At 36.0% G+C, this 18231-nt stretch overlaps 1 protein-coding gene across 1 annotated transcript in view; it reads right to left on the reverse strand.

Moving 5' to 3' along the window:
- Positions 1 to 2748: 2748 nt before the first annotated feature.
- The window catches only part of bark (C-type lectin domain-containing protein bark beetle), a 126761-nt gene continuing 111278 nt past the window's right edge, over positions 2749 to 18231 (reverse strand). Inside the window, exons 10-13 of the mRNA XM_090376554.1 lie at positions 14586 to 14746; positions 8442 to 8536; positions 4477 to 4684; positions 2749 to 4188 (exon numbers count right to left, since the gene is read on the reverse strand). Coding sequence (XP_090232680.1) covers positions 3482 to 4188; positions 4477 to 4684; positions 8442 to 8536; positions 14586 to 14746 — 1171 coding nt within the window. The 3' untranslated portion in view covers positions 2749 to 3481. The remainder of the gene's footprint in view (positions 4189 to 4476; positions 4685 to 8441; positions 8537 to 14585; positions 14747 to 18231) is intronic.

The raw sequence follows: 18231 nt of genomic DNA on the forward strand, positions 1-18231 counted from the left end.
CTATACTTTGAAATGAGAAAATTTGCAACTGTATCTATAGATTGTGGTTTTTTGAAGGAGTTAGGCCAGCAGTTTTTGAAATCAAGTACGTCTTTCCATGCTATTCTTGTTACAGAAAACCTTTTTTTTTTTGGCAGTAATTATCATCTCGATGTACAAATCTGGAGTGTAAATTCTGTCCCTCCTGATTTTAGCCACCCTGAATAATGTGTTGTTTCTGTTCTGCCCTCCAGGGCAGAACAGAAACAACACATCGCTGAAAACATGCAATTATTTTATAGCTGGATCCATCTTCTGAATGCTCATCCAGAAAACTGCAACCTCCACTAGTTCCCGTTTTGCCTCTTCTTCATGTAGTACACGGCAGAATTCGTTTTCATGTCATGTACACAAATGACGTACAGCTAAAGTTTTCTCAAATAAAGCATTTCTTGCACCATGCCGGTGCAAGATTTTACCACTTTATTGCTATAGTACGATTCCATAAGAGGAAATCCTCGAATATGCTCATCAATAGTATTAACTACTTCGTTTGGTAGGGCTTTTGCACGGTTCTGATGCATATTACGCAAGTCTATAGGCGACTTTCCTGCAGAAATCAGAGAAGTTGCTTCTTTACACATTTTTAGTCTCTCTCTCTCTCTGTATCCCTTCGTACAAAGTAAGTGAAAGTACTGTACCGCCTTTTCGGTGTTTCTTTCTTAGAAAGTTTTCAAGCTATATTTGAGCGCTGTATCAATCCCATAAGAAATGTACCTTGCTAGTTTTTTGGTTGCCCACTGTATAAAATTTGTAAGGAAGACTTTTCTTCCAAAGCAAAGTTCTGTGTGCACTTCTGTTTACTCAAACACTCTGTTTGATTTAGCCGCCACAGTGAGTCCTGTGATAGTATTCACATACTCTTTTCCCCAAATACGACAATTTTTTGGAACTCATGTTTGTATATGTGGACGTTTCGAACTCCCCTTTTCTACTTGCGTTCCATTTCACTCTGATATTTACCTTCATCACTACTGCTGCTAGACATGTCTCAGAAAATGGAAAACATTAAATAGTCTTATTAATACGTAAACAATACTGCTGTTGTAACTCTTCAGCAGAAAATGGTTCACTTGACAAGAAAATGGCGAACTACACGTACTGCGATCTACTGGTGAACAACAAAAAAAGTTTGACGAAGGGAATAAGTCCGGGAGTCATTCCCTTCTCCAAAATGGTGAGTACCACTCGAGCGTGTAATTTCACAAGGTTTTCATTTCTCTCTAAAAATACGCATGAGTCGACGTCTGAAAATACCATTTCTGACAAAAACTCGATTTTCGAAATGTTGTCGCTTATTCCCTTCTTCAAACTAGTGATTTAATTGTTGAATTAAAATTTCTATTTTAAATTAGTTAAAAATTTTAGCATAGAAATCTTACGATAAATAACAGTCTTTTAAAGTTTTAAATAAGGTTTTTAAAATTTACACTTTGCACATTCCAGACTTTACACTTTATAGTGTGGGAGTCCTATAGGAATCGTCACTTGGCCCTCGTCTAATATTTTATTAACTGATTTTAGGCAAGATGTATCCTAAGATTTTATTCGTTGTTTTATGCAAGTGACAAAGATGTTAAGGTTATTAAAATCAATGGATTGTTAGAATTTGAATCTATTTCATAGGATCTTTCCAATGCCAAAGTTTTTATTTGATTAATATTCTAAATTTTATTTTAGGCACCTCCGTAGCCAGGAGCAGCAGTGCGTAGCACACGCTTCTTGATTAGACTGGGGTTCGAGCCCGTGACCACCAAATGCGGAAAGGTCACGGAATGACCACCGGAGCAACATGGCCTTAGTTGCTAATGCTCCTAAAAACCAAATAACAACAACTAAATTTTATTTTCATTGGTGGAAAGTAATTTGGTATTCTTTCAAAGAACCTCAGAAGAGTTGCTTATGGCCTCAAATAAGGAAATTGAATGGTGTATAGAAGCGATGGAATTACTGGCAAAAGTTAATTTTCTTATTTCCAGTAGATCTCTACGGAATATAGACGACACACACACATATATAGATTTTTTTTTTTATTTGCTCTTCTATGTAATGGAATAATTCAAATTTGTTACTCGTAATCTAACGTATTTCCTAATATAATGTATATATTTTAAACTTATTTTTATTAAATGGCAAGGTAATCTATAATGTAATTATTACTGCATGATTTTTGTTATTTGGCTCGCTTTATATCTTATGCCTTTGTGGAACTGCTTGATCTGGTCTCTAATTACCAAAATTTAAAAAAAAAATCAATATTTTTAAAACTTAAGTACACACATTAAAAACTCAGATGGCACACCCTGAAACTGATATGAAATGATTTTAGAAAACCACATATTTGTGTGAACGGGATCTTAAAGTATCTATCAGTATTGGAGTTCAGAATCTGGGTGGTAATTAAACAATACACTATAAACCAATTACATTAATCCTTCATGGTACCATAAAGAATGAGATAAACATTTTTTTTTGGGGGGGGGGAGGAAATAAGAGCACACTGAACATGTCGATTTTTTAAATAATTCACAGCTGAGGTTGTTACCTTTTTGTGACCGTTGTATTTATTTTGTACAATAGTGACGAACTGCAAAAATAGAGAATTATCAGGTCAGAAAGAAGACGGTAGATATTAATACATATATAATTATAAAAATTTGTCTAAAATTAATGTTGCATAGTTTTCTGTTCAGAAAAAAAAAATCTGCTGTATGATGGTTCCAAAATATGCAACACCTGTTAGGTCTCTGGACGGTCAGCACAAACTAGTCTAATATCTTCCTTTGTTTGTGGGACAATAGACAAAATGCAGATTTCTTATAAATAACATTCATTCAATCTGAAGAATTTTAGAAATTTTCAAAAATACTTTGACTCCTCTACTGCACAATGCCATGAATGGAACGTTGGCACAGGAATGAGCGTGTGGAAGGAGATATTTGCGAAAGGCATTATTATCACAACCTGTTCCAACTGGAACAATGCCGGGAACGGACGGCAGTGCGATCTATGGATTACTTCATGAAGCCATTTGTGTCCTTGCACACAGGATATGCTGTACACATTACGGTCCTTTCGTTATACTACGGTTGGGTCCAATGGGACTTAAAGAGAAATATTTGGTCACGACAGGAACTTTGGATAATGAGCCAGATCATCACAAGAAGGCAAGTTGCTCTCTTGATGCAAGTGTTTGCATAGCCTAACCCGCACACAAGCCACTTGCTCTCTCAAATGACTTTAGGCTACAGCTGTCACACACATAGAAGAGAAGTGCCATTTTTTACCTTCCAACTTTTAAATCCACACCTGGGCTGAGGCGACTGCAGTGCTCGACTACTTCTGTGGTCACGTTAACCTTCTCTTCTATGAGTTTCAACGACATCTTCTTCATTGCTATTATAATACAAATCGATGCAGTCTAAATTCTCGCTGCAAGAGTTCACATTTCTGTTTCTAAAGGCCTTCTTGTGCTGCTGCTACTGCTGCCACCCCCATTGTTGTACGATACCCGTGAAGAAAGTCTTGGAGATGGAGTAATTTCAAATGTGCCATCCTTGCTTTCCCTTTCTAAAGACCTCTTCATGTCTAACGTTGAATCAGTGGCCGAACTCCAGTCACGTGATCCCTCGTGCGAGTTTCTTGAGAGAGAACGTTCCATATAGCCATGGTTTTCGTAAGTAAGGTCAAATGTTGGATGCGGAAGTGCCTCCACACTAGAGCCTCGCACCTCTTTCTCCTGAGCGAAGTGGTTCGTGAAGTCAGTATATACTACATTTGGACTTCGGGAGTCCGTGGTTTCACCATAACTACGCGTTTCATCAGTAAAACAGGAGAAGCGGGAAGGATTTTTTTCAATTGAATCCAAACTACCATTCATTTTGGAGTCGGTAATTCTAGGAGCTACAGGCTTCAGCCCTTTCTCTATGCGCCTTTTGTAACCAAGCTCACTAAAGCTCGTTAAAGAACGTCTAGAATTTCTGATTGAATTTCGCCGCTCTAACTTCTCCTGATACCTTTGTCGGGATTTGCAGAACCAACAGCTGAGGCACACGATCACACAGATGATGGAAAGAAAGACTACCACCAAAGCAACAATAGCAAGTGGCTCCTGGTACCATTGACGTGCAGTCACAGTGATCTCGGGGTCTGTAATAAAAAAAAAAAAAACCTTAAAAAATTACTGAATAACTTTACAAGGGCAGTGACATTCAAAACTTACATTACAATCATAAAATCTGGCATAGGAAGAAAAATATGCGTATTTGATGATTTGCACCTTCAAAAATATCACAGGGCTATTATGGAGTGACAACGCATTTATAAGTACTTAGTTTTGTTTTAATAATTCATCTTTGTCCGTGACAGTTCTTTAAAATAACTTCAGAAATATAATTTGTGCAATCAGAATGTGTTAAAATCACTGACTTTACTTACCTCTTTCACAAAGGAAAGGCAAATTATCTTCACATCGATGGCGCTGTACGTGTCCTCTGTAGAGAACTGCACATTCCCGTAGTGGTATATCAACAGACTGCACCCAAACCATATCATAATTCCAGTTGAAGTAATTCTGTTGGTTCCCTACAAATTCCATTAGAGCTCCGTGATTGTTCTTCACATATGGTATCGAAGCATTATCGTACTGAGAAAGAAATAACTTTCAATTAACAGAGACAAGATTATAAAAAGAACAAAACTGTGCAGTACGTGCATTACGAAATGTACCCAGATGTCCGCAAAATTGCATTAAGAAAGAGCCCAAAAACATTAGGTTGCAAACGATTCAATGCTTTTTTATTGAAATAAAAAATAAATAACATTAAAGTTAAATCACAAATTATATTCTCACCGTAAGTAGAAAAATATAAATGCTCTTGTACTATAGCGAGATATTTAGTTTCTGAGAAAAATGGCATAAAATGATGCTTTTTCAACCTTTTCTGTTACTTGGAAAAGGTAATTAAGGTTAAACAGAATAATAACGTGTATTTACATGTCATAATTCTGTTTAACCTTAATTATATGTTTAACTGTAACTTTAACTGAAAAAAATTTAACCTGGTGCTTTTATTTCCAATTTGTATAGATAATTCTTACCTGTATTATAAATTAATAATAATGCGTAATATAAAGTATAATAAGTAATAGTTATATATGAAGTTTTGTAATTTAGCCCACAAATATATATATATATATATCAATTTGTTTTTACAATATATGGTATGATGATGGGTGCCTGCAAGGTTCCCAAAACGTCACCTTAACATATAGGAATTTAGTTATTAACTGAATCGAGGCCGTCCTTTTTACTTTTTAAGCTATCGTAATATTCATGTGGTCATTATTAAAAGTATAATTCTATGGAAAATCACCATGTAAGTTCCTTCCCCAACTATATACAGGTATATATATTTTTTACATTACTTCATACATTTTAATGGACTGCCAAACGGACACTGGCTTTCATAACGTAGTGTTTACTCGAAAAATCTTTGCTTCCCATAGAAAAGCTTGTTTTCTTGCATCATTCTCCACTGCTGAGGCTAATCCTAAAAATTTCTAGCTTCACCTTTGTCCGTGACTGTTCTTTAAAATCACAAGACTTGATTATCATTTGAAATAATTATATACAATATTTCAGTTCTCCATGATGTACATCTCCTTCACTCGGAAACAGAGACCAATAATAATTTTAATGTTATCCCCATATGTGAGTTATCTCATGTAACGAAATTTACAAATTCCAGATCCCCTGTAAATTTTCGAAGAAGCAGGGTCTTGACATTATGGTAGTTTTGCCACTCGCTGTACTCTTTAGGTATATTAAAATTTGCTACCTGGAGCCAAAAAAAAAAAGAAAAAAAAAAAGGGAGATTTGTATATATACAGGTAGTTCTAAACTTTACGAGTTAATTCGTTCTTAGCTCGTGCTCGTAAAGCGGGAATTTATTTCCCATAGACAACATATTGTTAAAAATAGTGGTTATGTTCTGAACAATGAAATTAGTTAGTTAATTAGTTTGTTTAACAATGATTGATTTATCCAAAGGAATGAAAACGTAGCCTGTAAAATCAAGCAAATAATACAGAAATTATTTATGACTTACAAATGTTAAAGAATGTTTATTCTTCATCATCATCATTGACTAAATGCACACTTGTTGATCACTCATTATTGGCTTGGCACTCGTTGGTTTGTTGCACAAGGAGTCGTCTTCTTCAGAAATGCTTCGAGGCGTTTATTTCCAAGATAATCTGTTTTCTTTATAAATTATAATCGCATGCAGAAGCATTTTTTAGCGGAATGCACATATTGCAACTAACACGAGTTGCGCGGAGTAACAAGTTTACGAAGCTTAACAATAAAAAAAAAAAAAAAAAAGAATGAAGAGAAGATTTTGAACATTTATGTGTTTTGTACAATTGAAGATTCCAGTAAAGGGGAAACACATTTCGCCATAATAAATAAATAAATAAATTTTCTGTTTATACTCCGGGACGACCAAACGGTCAGAGGAGTTCACAAGATAGACATAATACAAGAAACAGCACCGTATTCAGTAGTCACGGGCTTGAACCCCGGTCACTCAAGGCACGTGTACTTATGCACCCGCGCGCCTAACCACTAGGCTACGGGATAACGTAAAAAATCACACAATTCCAGATATCGGTATTTTGAAAATGCACTAACATCGAATTTATAATTGCTTGCAGTAACAGAAAAGCCCAATAAACCGGAAAGTGCAAATTGTTTTATGGTTGTGACTTCAAGAAATGTGCTTTAGAAAAATATCACAAAGTCGTTCAAAATTGGTTCTTATAATGATGAAATCTTAAAATAACGATGAAAGTGTAGTGCATTTAATGATTTGAATTGGTAACTAATACAATTTACACTATAAAAACGACCTTTTAGGGAGTTATATAGCGAAAATTTGAACTTCCGTGGTTGTGGTATGAATTACCAAAAAACAATGTGTTATTGGGTTCACGTTACGATATTTTCGCGATACGATGGTAACGGATTAATATTGTAAAGCGGGGTACACTGTATTGTATAGCATTAGTAGAGGCACACGATGCAAGAAAGCAAGCTTATGCAGCATCAGGCAAAAAAAAAAAAAAAACAAAAGCTCCGCTTTCACTCCTCCATTCGTTCCAAATACCTGTCCAGAGCTCAGCCATAAATTTATTTAGCTATCAACTTCCACAACAAAAGATGGAAATCTGTTTCACCAATCAACTACCCGCTGGCTAAAGGCATAGCTACACGCGTGGTTTGAAATGAGGTATTTATGTATGTTTAACATTCATTTTTTGCAATTAATGTTCATATTTTCAATTTTGTTGATACTTGAAAAAAAAAAAAAAAAACTCGCAAACCCGAGAACTGCCTGTATATTAGTTCCAAAAACAAAGCCTGTGCATGTGCTACACTTACTTCAACGATTGGCGGAAGCAGCATATATATATATAAGATGCCGAACTTTCCTAGTACTGAACTTATTATGACCAAGCCACTGCATTAAGTTTAAGCAAAATTATAATTTGTAAACAATAATAGTAAACTGTTCAGTTTATACTACAGCGATGTTTACGACACACCTGGACTGACAGCGACTGTCAATCAGGATTACTAAAGAATCCTGTGAAAGATGAACAGTATGAAAAACAAAACAGCATACGTTTGCGTGTCGCAGAATCGATCAATGATATGAAAGCCTGGGAAAGATTTTTTTTTTCCCTCACAGCACTACAACGAGAGTCCAATACATTTTCCCCCAAAACATCTAATAGGTTACCCTCGAATCGCTTTAATATATTACATTCTGGGATTCGGAAAGTTTTCTTAGAGAAAATAGTGGAATTCACAAAAGGGAGAACAGATGAACATCACACCATATTTCACAGCCAGGTAAGTCTGAACCAGGGTCACTCAAAGTGCGTGTATTTTCATGCCCGTATACTTGACCACTCGGCTAGAGTGAACGGAGGACTTCATTTTAAAATGTTCCTTAACTGCAGTTATTATTTTTGAACTGCTGTACTTTTTCAATCTAATTATTTTATTTATTTTAGCCAGTCGTTTAAAAAAGTTTAATAAAAATTAAAAAATTAACTCCGGGGGCTCACATCTGGTGAGTATGGGCTTGGCACACCCAGGGTCCTGAGCTGGGTATCATCATTTTTCTCTTTCTTGGTGATTCCCTTCTACTTTTGACTCTCTCTCTCTCTCACACACTCTCTCTCAGGGTAACTCGGGAATTTATTTATTTTTTTCCTGGTGCAGCATAAGCCTCAGGCTTCCTTGCACCATATGGCTAATAATAATAATAATAATAATAATAATAATAATATTATTAGTTAATCATATCTATCAAAAGGGATTAGCCACTTACCTCGCAGAAAGCTTTCGCTTCATAATATGTCATAATACCTCCCACGTAGAGGAAGCAAGTATCTCCCACTTTCTGCCAACCACCAGCACATTTCCCTGAAACGAATACACATTTCAATCAGAATGCCTGCTTGAACAAGTTACACAAATATTCTACAACGCGTATTATGATAGTAAGTTACTTGAGCCACTTCAATTTCGAAAATCTGAAATGCCAGTCTTTAATTGTACTGATATCACAATTCTGTATTATGTGATGTATTTACCATCCTTAATCATAATGAATATAAGCATAAGCATTAGAATGAAATGGAGTTTGTTCGATAAGCATTGACGACTATGGCAGCTACCCAAAGTTTTGTAATGTTATTTAATATGCAACTAATCAACGTTCAATATTAGGGTAAGCTTTAAAATTTGATACTGTAAATTTCAGATGCCACATATCTATTCTTTATGATTTCTAGTATTAATGACAACTTTTAAGCTTCATCTTGATATTGTTTTTCTTTTTCTCTCTTAGTTACATAAATTATGATATATACTGTATTATATTTTTTATGCACAGAAAAGTAATATTTCCTTATTAAAAAACCTAACCTAATTTTTAAACAAGTGTGATGGGCAGTAAACGGGAATGCTTTCAAATTGGGGATTTTATGTTTCCAGATATTAACTGGAACTGGTCAATTGGTCACTAGCACAGTAGCAACACTTTTCTGGATTTATTGGATTTTCTACAGCAGCATGTTAGAAAGGCAAAAAAAAAAAGCAATACTCTAGATCTGATTATTGGATGTTTTAAGAATTGCCACTAGGTGGCAGTGATCGCAGTGTACTGATGCGTATTTTCTTAAAGTTATAACTGATGTCAGGGGTGAAGGGATTTTGCTCTCATGAAGGTGGCTACAATGGTCACACAGTTTTTAAATTATTTTAAGTGGACCAACTGATGATATTAACAATTTCAAATTCTAAATTTGAAAGTAGCTTTTAGATTACTTCATAAAAGCTACAAAGCTTTTTTTATAGTAATTAAGAAAGTGTTCAATATTTAAACCTAAATGGGGCCTCGCATGTAGTACAGTGGATATAATCACCGTCCTCCCCACAATGGGTCGAAAATGCCCGAGTTCAAATCCGTCTTTTATCAGCTTTTTTATCAACATGGTTGTGTAAGTTGGTCTCAGGTGCTTATCACACCCACACGGGGGATTATTAGTGAAATGATGAATATCGGTAACTCAGACTTTTTTTTTTTTTTTTTTTTGGCTAGTGCAGCAAAAGCCTCGGCTTCCTTGCACCATATGGCTAATGATAATAATAATAACCTAGGGCTCGGTACAGATTGGAGTGTACTGATATGCCGTTTCGCATTGGCAATGTCATGTAAATGATTATTAAAAAAACATATTTTATTAATGCATTCTGTTTCTTAAAACTTTCCATTTCGAAATGTTTTTTGTTAATCTATTATTTTTAATTACAAAAATGAAAATAACTGGCAGAATACTTTTTTTTTTTTAGATTGGTGCCTGAAGCCATTGAAATTTGAGATTCACTAATCTAAACGCATATTTTTAAATCTTGGGTGAGAGTTGAATGTTTTTTTCCTTTCTCAGAAAGTTGGGATTGTGTTTCAGCTATATCGATACCTCATGGTCTTAGCTGCCTCCAAGTAAACTCTAAATAATCACATTTACAACAATTTTCTTATATGACAAAGAATATTAAATTAAACAGGATAGAATTCCTCAATTTTAAAACAGTTACATGCAATTTCTTAAAAGATAAATGCAGTGATGAAACAATAACATCATCTCGTTAAATGCTTCGTTTTTCAAAGGTGAGTGGCTTGAATGCTGGCTTCCACACAAGGAAGTGTAAGATCCCAATCTTACAACTCAAGAAAAATAATAAATTTCTATCTTTTGAAATTATTATTTTTAAACAGAGAGGGTAAGCTAAGTGCTTTTTCATCTAAATCTTCACAGATATTCATTTGAAGTAGATTGCTAATTAGTTATGCCAATGTGAGTAAGTACAGAACAACTGGAAAGTGACAATGGATGGCAAGTTTGATTTCTAAAAATAATGGTTCAGAATGCAGGCAATGGCAGGAAAGATATGTTGGGAAAGCAATAAAGTCACCGTCCCAAATTATCCATTAATCGTGGTATGTGCTTGAGTAATGGACTGTGAACCTAGTAATGGAAGACAACTTAAGTTTCAGGTATATACAATGAAACTGACCCTAGAATGCATTTGGGAAACAGAAGGGAGTCTGTTTCTGACTATAAGCAGAACAAACCGGATTAAGGGAAAGTTCCAGAAGGAAGTAGCTCCGCAACCATTATACTTTGGGTGAAGGATGCCCAGCCATACAGCACGGCTAAAACAAAGATTTGAGATGAAGGACGAATTAGAGTAAAGATGCTGGAAGAGAAGGTGATTGTATTGGTTAAGAAGAAGGTGGGAGAATGGAAACAAAAAGCAAGAAGACGAGAAAGGAGTGTCGTAGTAGAAAAATTTTGGTTTGTGAATGTCCGAAAAATAGTGTTGTAACATCGTGTCAGAAAGAATGGTCAAGCAGAAGTGCCTGTGTTTGATGTAAATGTTGGAGGGTGAAGATAGTCACTAAAATGAGAAGTGTGTCTGATGAATGGCCTGCTGACTGCTCAAGGAGCCCGAGCCTCGTCATAATAAGAAAGTAAATGGATGCAGACTGTCGCCATCGATTCCTCTACAGGAGGACCCAGGAAAGGAATGCCTGTAGAACTTGTAAGCTAAGCACAAGGAAGACGGCCAAAGAGAAAAACCAAAAGTGGAGGATCAATCTATTGGTGGCTGCAAAATAAAGAAAGGGCAAGGAAAAGTAAGTCCCCAATTATAAAGCTTAATTGTTAGAATCCGCTCAGGACTGATAATTGTTAACTTTGTCAATGAATAGCTTGAGGTAGGCCTAGAATACTAATAAATAGCAAGAAACTGGGTTAGGTGGAGAGAGAGAGAGAAAATACTATCTATCTCTGATTTAGTGGCATTGTGTAGAATATATGTTATATGCTCAGGATTATGTTGCTTAAGTGCTCTAGGGAGATTATATGTATCCGTAAGTTATATATGTTAGTGAAAAAAAAAACAAAGGGGTAGATATTTGATTGATAATTAGCTAAAGGAGCAGTATTTTGTAAGGATAAAGGATTGTTTTCAATCCTTTTATCCTTACAATGGGTAAAATCAATCTATTGGTGGCTGCAAAATAAAGAAAGGGCAAGGAAAAGTAAGTCCCCAATTATAAAGGTTAATTGTTAGAATCCATTCAGGACTGATAATTGTTAACTTTAACAATGGATAGCTTGAAGTAGGCCTAGAATACTAATAAATAGCAAGAAAGTGGGTTAGGTGGAGAGAGAGAGAGAGAGAGAGAGAGAGAGAGAGAGAGAGAGAGAGAGAAAATACTATCTATCTCTGATATAATGGCATTGTGTAGAGTATATGTTATATCCTCAGGATTATGTTGCTTAAGTGCTCTAGCGAGATTATATGTATCCGTAAGTTGTATATGTTTGTGAAAAAAAAACAAAGGGGTAGATATTTGAATGATAATTGGCTAGAGGAGCAGTATTTTGTAAGGGTAAAAGGATTCTCCTGAAAAGGATGTTTTCAAAGAGTTGTATAGTCTGAGACTGCTAGAGGAAAGGTGTTGTGTGTACAAAAAGATTTGAAAGAAAATTTTGGATTGATTGGAAAAAAATGCATGATGAATATGTATAAAGGAGGTAGAAGGAAAGTTTTTATTGTTCCTGTAGTTAACTTTAATTAAAAGTAGTGTCGTACAATTTGCAGAAGGAAAAGGGTGATTATAACCTTTAACTAAATGGTATAATTAAAGATATGTGTAAAAAAAATGTAAAAAGGAGGTAGAAGGAGTTTTATTGATCCTGAAGTTAACCTATTGATCCTGAAGTTAACCTTAATTAAGAGTAGGTTGTACAATTTCAGAAAGTAGGTGGAGATAATATTTCTTAATATTAAATGAGATAATACTGTGTAAATTTTGATATGGAAATAAACCTTTGTTATGTTTCGAAATTTAAATAAGTGCTTCATTATTCTAAGAGACATACTGCCCTCAAAAAAATTTTGCACTAAGTCCAAACCTATACAAGGGGAATAAATATCCTCAGTTGCCCAGAATCTTCTGTGACAGAAAGAAAAAGTCAGGTAGCTTGTGAGGTTTGAAGGAGTGAGGAGCCAGTTGTGTTCCAAAATTGGGTTCCAAAGCAAGGGGTATAACGACACTTAACCAGATAAATAAATAAAATAAATAGTAAGAAATCCCGGTTCTCACAGAAGACTTCAGCCTCACTTAAGTTCATCTCATCAGCCGGGCGCCTCCGTAGCCAGGTGGGACAGGAGCAGCACTGCATAGCACACGCTTCTTGATTAGACCGGGTTCGAGCCCGTCACCACCAAATACGGAGGATGCGGAAAGGTCAAAGAATGACCACTGCATATCCCCGGAGCAATATGGCCTTAGTTGCTAATGCTCCTAAAAACCAAATAATAACATATAATCTCATCAGCCGGACGTTAACATGCTTTAGCTCTATTTAGAGACTGAACGGAATGGTAAAGGATAATCAAAAATTCTGAGAAAGGAGTATAAAAGATATAGGTACAAACTTCTGTTTTGTTTTTTTTTTTATCTTATTTTTAAATGAATTCACCCAAATTCATCGATTGTATTTAATCTGCAAAGAGTTTAATCTTTCAAAAAAAATCCAAAAAAACCACCCCTTTCGGTAGGATATCAAACCATGCTTTCACAGCTGCTTTTAGCTCTTCATCATCTTTAAAATGGGTTCCACAAAGATGAGATCTGAGGTTTCTGAACAAATAATAGTCAGATCTCAGCTGTATTGGGAAGGGGTTAATCATTCAACTTCACATTCATGAATTTGTCTGTGCAACCTAGTACTTTTTCAATGATTGTCTGTATCTATTCGAGAAAATTTTCTCTCTTGGAACTGAAATTGCAAATATGCAAAATCTACTTTGGACTAATTCTAAACGCCTGAAGATAAATGATTTTGCATGTAGAAATAATTTAATGGACTTTCTTTTTAAAGGGCGATCTTAGCCCCGCTTACCGTGTTTTGACAAATGGGCATGATATTTAAACACGGCTCTACTTTGACAATGCTGTATGATTTTTTATTGGAACAAGATGTGCTACAGTAGAATCAAATGCTTGCAAATTCGAGTTAGATTTGTTAGTCTATTTGAAGTCCTGTAAATTAAATCTGGTCAAAGACTGGAGCACTGATATATTGGCTGTTGATATCTGCGAAATTTACAGTTAGGTGACTACGGTCCTGCTCAATGGCTCGAGTTATTGAATCTAGTCATTCCCTCACTAGCCATCACTAGTCCGAGCACTGACAATGTCACATTATTTCAGTTTAATGTTTTATTCATTTATATAAACAAAGCTGGGTTTTATCTTATTTCAGACCAATCGAAATATGTTGTATGGGTTTTAAGAATTCAAAAACATATTTCAAAATTTCAAACATGTTTAAATTTTTTCTCAAGAGGCTTTCTGGCCTGTGGTAACTTTGAGATCTTCCTATCCATCTCTCCAGCACACAAGTATAAAAATAAAAGTTTTATTTATACTTTGGGACGACCACATAAAGTTAATGGAATTCACAGGATAGAGGTAATACAAGAACATCACTGTATTTACCATTCGCGTGAACATGAACCAGTGCCAACTGAAATGCGTGCTTAAATGTACCCTCACGTTTGACCGCATGGCTACAGCAGCTTACTTGTCCCCCATCGATAAAATAGTGAAATATTTCATGGATCAGGGCAATCTTAGCCCCACTTACTGACGATTCTCCAGATAGAACTACAATATGTCTAAGGATAATCTCAAGTATGGTGAAAAGCTTCTTTCTTGGGAAAAACAAGTAGCTAAGCCACTCATTTTGAAGCAGAGTCGTATGTTTAGGGTTTGATCGCTGCTTTCATTGCATTCGTTTTCTAAAGAAATGCATTTAGCTAATTTAAAAATTAAGGCCTTCTGTCCATAATTAGGTTAATAATAATAATAATGCACTTGGTCACTTACCGCTTAAAACACTACTATTATCCTCATGATATGGCGTAAAAAGGACAGTCAGGAGCTCTGGATAGTCATTACTATCTTTGATTCTGCCATAAATAGCGCTGCTTTCATTGAATCCCCACCAATTATGAGACGCATTGATAGGGCTTTCTCTGATGTCTAATCTAAGGAGAAAATGAATCATGAAATATAAGTATTCATTATAAAGGAATCTAGTTTACCTAATACAACACTTATTATTCATTTCTCTTTAAAAAATAAATATTTCACATTCCTTTATTAACACAAAATACTACTTTAGTGAACTGCTATTGTACACACGTACAAAAGATTCATCAATGTCTTTTATTATATATAACTCCCAGTTTAATGAAATTATGCACAGCCCGATTTTGCTATCAGAGAATTTAATGCAAAACATACCCAGTTAGTATATGATCAAAGATTGATTTCTTTACAGAATGTTCTGTAATCGCATGACCGCAGCCAAGTAGTCATTAATTTTTTTTTTATTTAGTGCATTGATATATGTAGTCAGTTTACCTAAATTCAAGTTCATTTGCAATTTTTTTTTGTTTGTTAACTTAAAATTCATACATGAAATATGGACAAATTCACCTGTCCATATTATCACAGCCATGGTTATGAATACGAATACAATTTTTGTTTCCTTTCTATAGTCATCACCTAGGGGGCTCAAATCTGGTAAGGGCTTAGCACACCCAGGGTCCTGAGCTCGATATCATCATTCTTCTCCTTCTTGGTGATTCCATTTACATTTAACTCCCTCTCTCTCAGAGTAATGGGCAACTCAGCCTTTTTTTTAACTACTCACCCTACTGGGTGAGTAGTCGCGCAAAAAAAAAAAAGTTAGTCATCCAATTGCGTGACTCCTCACCCGATAGGGTGAGTAGACCAAATACGGATAACATGTATTTTGTTTTTAAACGGATGCGTTCAAGGGGGGTGATTTACATGTTGTGCGGGCTGTTCATGATAACCTGGAGCTATTCATAAAGAAAAATCTACTTCCTATAAATAGAGCTCCGATGGAGGTCAAAAAGAAATCCTCTAGTCATTGGCGGGATTGGAACCCAGGCCTTTCTCTTCAAACAAGTGATAAGGTAAATCCGTTATAGTCATGAAGGTCCATACGACGTGTACATTATTGAGGGTGGTAAAGGAAGAATTTAACCAGTATCGACGAAAATACTTAGACAGTACAACAAAAATACTTTGTTTTTGTTGACGTGACTAAGACTATTGTCACTTAGTCATGTTTCTATTAAAGGTACGCTATACCTATAATATTTTTACTTGTGAATGATCATATCCTAAAATATGTAGAATTCATTTGAAGATTTATTTGAGCAAGAACTTTCAATTTTGCTTCCCATATCGATGGTATCACACATGAGAAATTTTGTTACGTTTTATTAAATGTTCTACAGTATTAGCATTTGGGTTAGTCAATATTTACAGAGGGTGGTGACATTAACAATTACTATGAAAAACGCAAAATTTCATTGTGAGAGTGAACTTTTAATTTATCCTGAAGAAAATTTATTTTTTACATATCATTAAGAATTTGGCTACTGTACCCATTATCTGTCTTTCGACAGATAATGGGTACAGTAGTGCCGGATTTTGGCATAAATCAAATAAGTCATGGTTCGGAGCTTTGTTATCACCCGGACACTTGCCGTTTACTTTTTCGAGGATAAAAATTTGTAATTACAAAGTTTGGCATCTCTTTAAGCGCTTTGGATTAGGGCCTCAATATGGCTAAATCTAGAGCAAATCTTAGAGCAATGGCAAGCCATACTTGAATTCTCCTATTAGTTGTATGGGAGTTGTCTTCCCTGCAGTAAAACTACAATATCTCACCAGAGCATTACAGTTGTCTTAAAACCCCTAGTAACTAGTAATGTTGTATGTTGTTGGGAGAGCATGAGAGCCAATGGATCTACAGAGTGATTAGGAATGAGTAGAATGGGGAGAAAAGAAGGATGACCAGGAATATCTTGGCTCTTTGACAATGCATGGCCAACGTCAACGTTTCTGAATATCTAATTTAGATGAACCTGTCTAAAAAATGAAGTCAATGATATAGAATAGAAAATCATTTTCTATATCACTGAAAATCATTTACAATTATATAAAAAATAAATAAACTATTTTATTTCCAAAATAATATACATTGGTGTGCAAAACTTAAGGACCAGTGCTATTTCTAAAGGTTACAACCACAAAATCAAACGAAACAGCCTGTGGTGATTTGCATAACTGTGGCCATTCAGTAAAAGCTAGTGCACACGCAAAAATTTGAATCGTAATGAGAGGGTTCACATGAAAAGATAAAAGCAGCAGTTCAGCAGTTATGTGCAAATTACTGAATGGGGAGCACGATTGTTACAGACGTTCAATTGGTATCGTACAGTGCTAAGACAACGAAATGGCCAGTAGACAACATCTGGATGACTTTACTCGGGGTCGAATAATTGGGAAGCTCGAATTGCGAGGAGTGTGGCCGCAGAGTACGGTATCGCCCATAGCATCGTCTCACGTGCGTGGTCGGCCTTCAGAATGACAGGTACAGCTGTTCGAAGGACCAGTGGTGGTCGTCCACGAAAAACAACGCCCAGTGATGACCGCTATATATTCCTACAGGCCAAGAGGGACCAACACCAGACAGCGGGATCCACTGCAAACCAGCTGCACAGGACGCAGGATATCGCAGTTTACTGTGGCCAGGCGACTCCACAAAGGTGGACTGTTTGCCCGACGGTCAGTACGCTGTGTCCCTTTAACACCTGCCCATCGGAGTCACAGTTTACAGTTCGTCTGGGGAGGCGTTATCTTGGATGGACGTACACAACTCCAGATACTGGAAGGGGTACTGTAACCGGTGCACGCTTCTGTACTGAGGTAATCCTTCTGCATGTGCGTCTGTTCCGAGGTGCCATTGGCCCCGGGTTCGTATTTATGATTGATAACGACACACCACATCGCACTGCAGCTGTTGATATGCTTTTGGAAAGTGAGGACATTGTTCGTATGGATTGTCCTGCCCGTTCAGGCTGATCTAAATCCCATCGAACACATATGGGACGCTCTGGGGAGATGCCTAGCGGCATGTCCACACCCACCAGAAAATGTTCACCAGCTGGAGATGGCACTGACAGAGGAATGGACGATGTTACCGCAAGAACTTATCAACAACATTGTTCTAAGTATGGACAGGTGGTGCAAAGTCTGCATCGACATTAGGGGTGGCCATATCTCCTACTGAGGACCACCTCTTCGCTTTGTTCCATCTTTGGCAGTGATGCATCTGTATCGTGGAAGCCAGTGCTATGTTGCCATTTTTGAATCAAGTTCCTCTGTTTTGTTTCCGTTGTTGTTTCTTTCATCATTTTTGTACCTTACGAGGTTCCTTTGGTATGCTTTTCCCATATCCAGGCCACTCCTATGAGAAGCTAAAGGTGTAAACCTGACGGGTCCTTAAGTTTTGCACACCACTATACATAAGTAAACCAAGTGTACTTTGTACATAAAGTAATAGATATAAATAATAATAATTTATGTATATAAAATATAAAAAGATAATATCAGTTGCTGATTCATCCAAGTTTTTGTCATGAAAAGC

The sequence above is a fragment of the Mastigoproctus giganteus genome, chromosome 6 (genome assembly GCF_048544385.1).
Source record: "Mastigoproctus giganteus isolate SK-2022 chromosome 6, ASM4854438v1, whole genome shotgun sequence".
NCBI classification, from domain to species: domain Eukaryota; kingdom Metazoa; phylum Arthropoda; class Arachnida; order Uropygi; family Thelyphonidae; genus Mastigoproctus; species Mastigoproctus giganteus.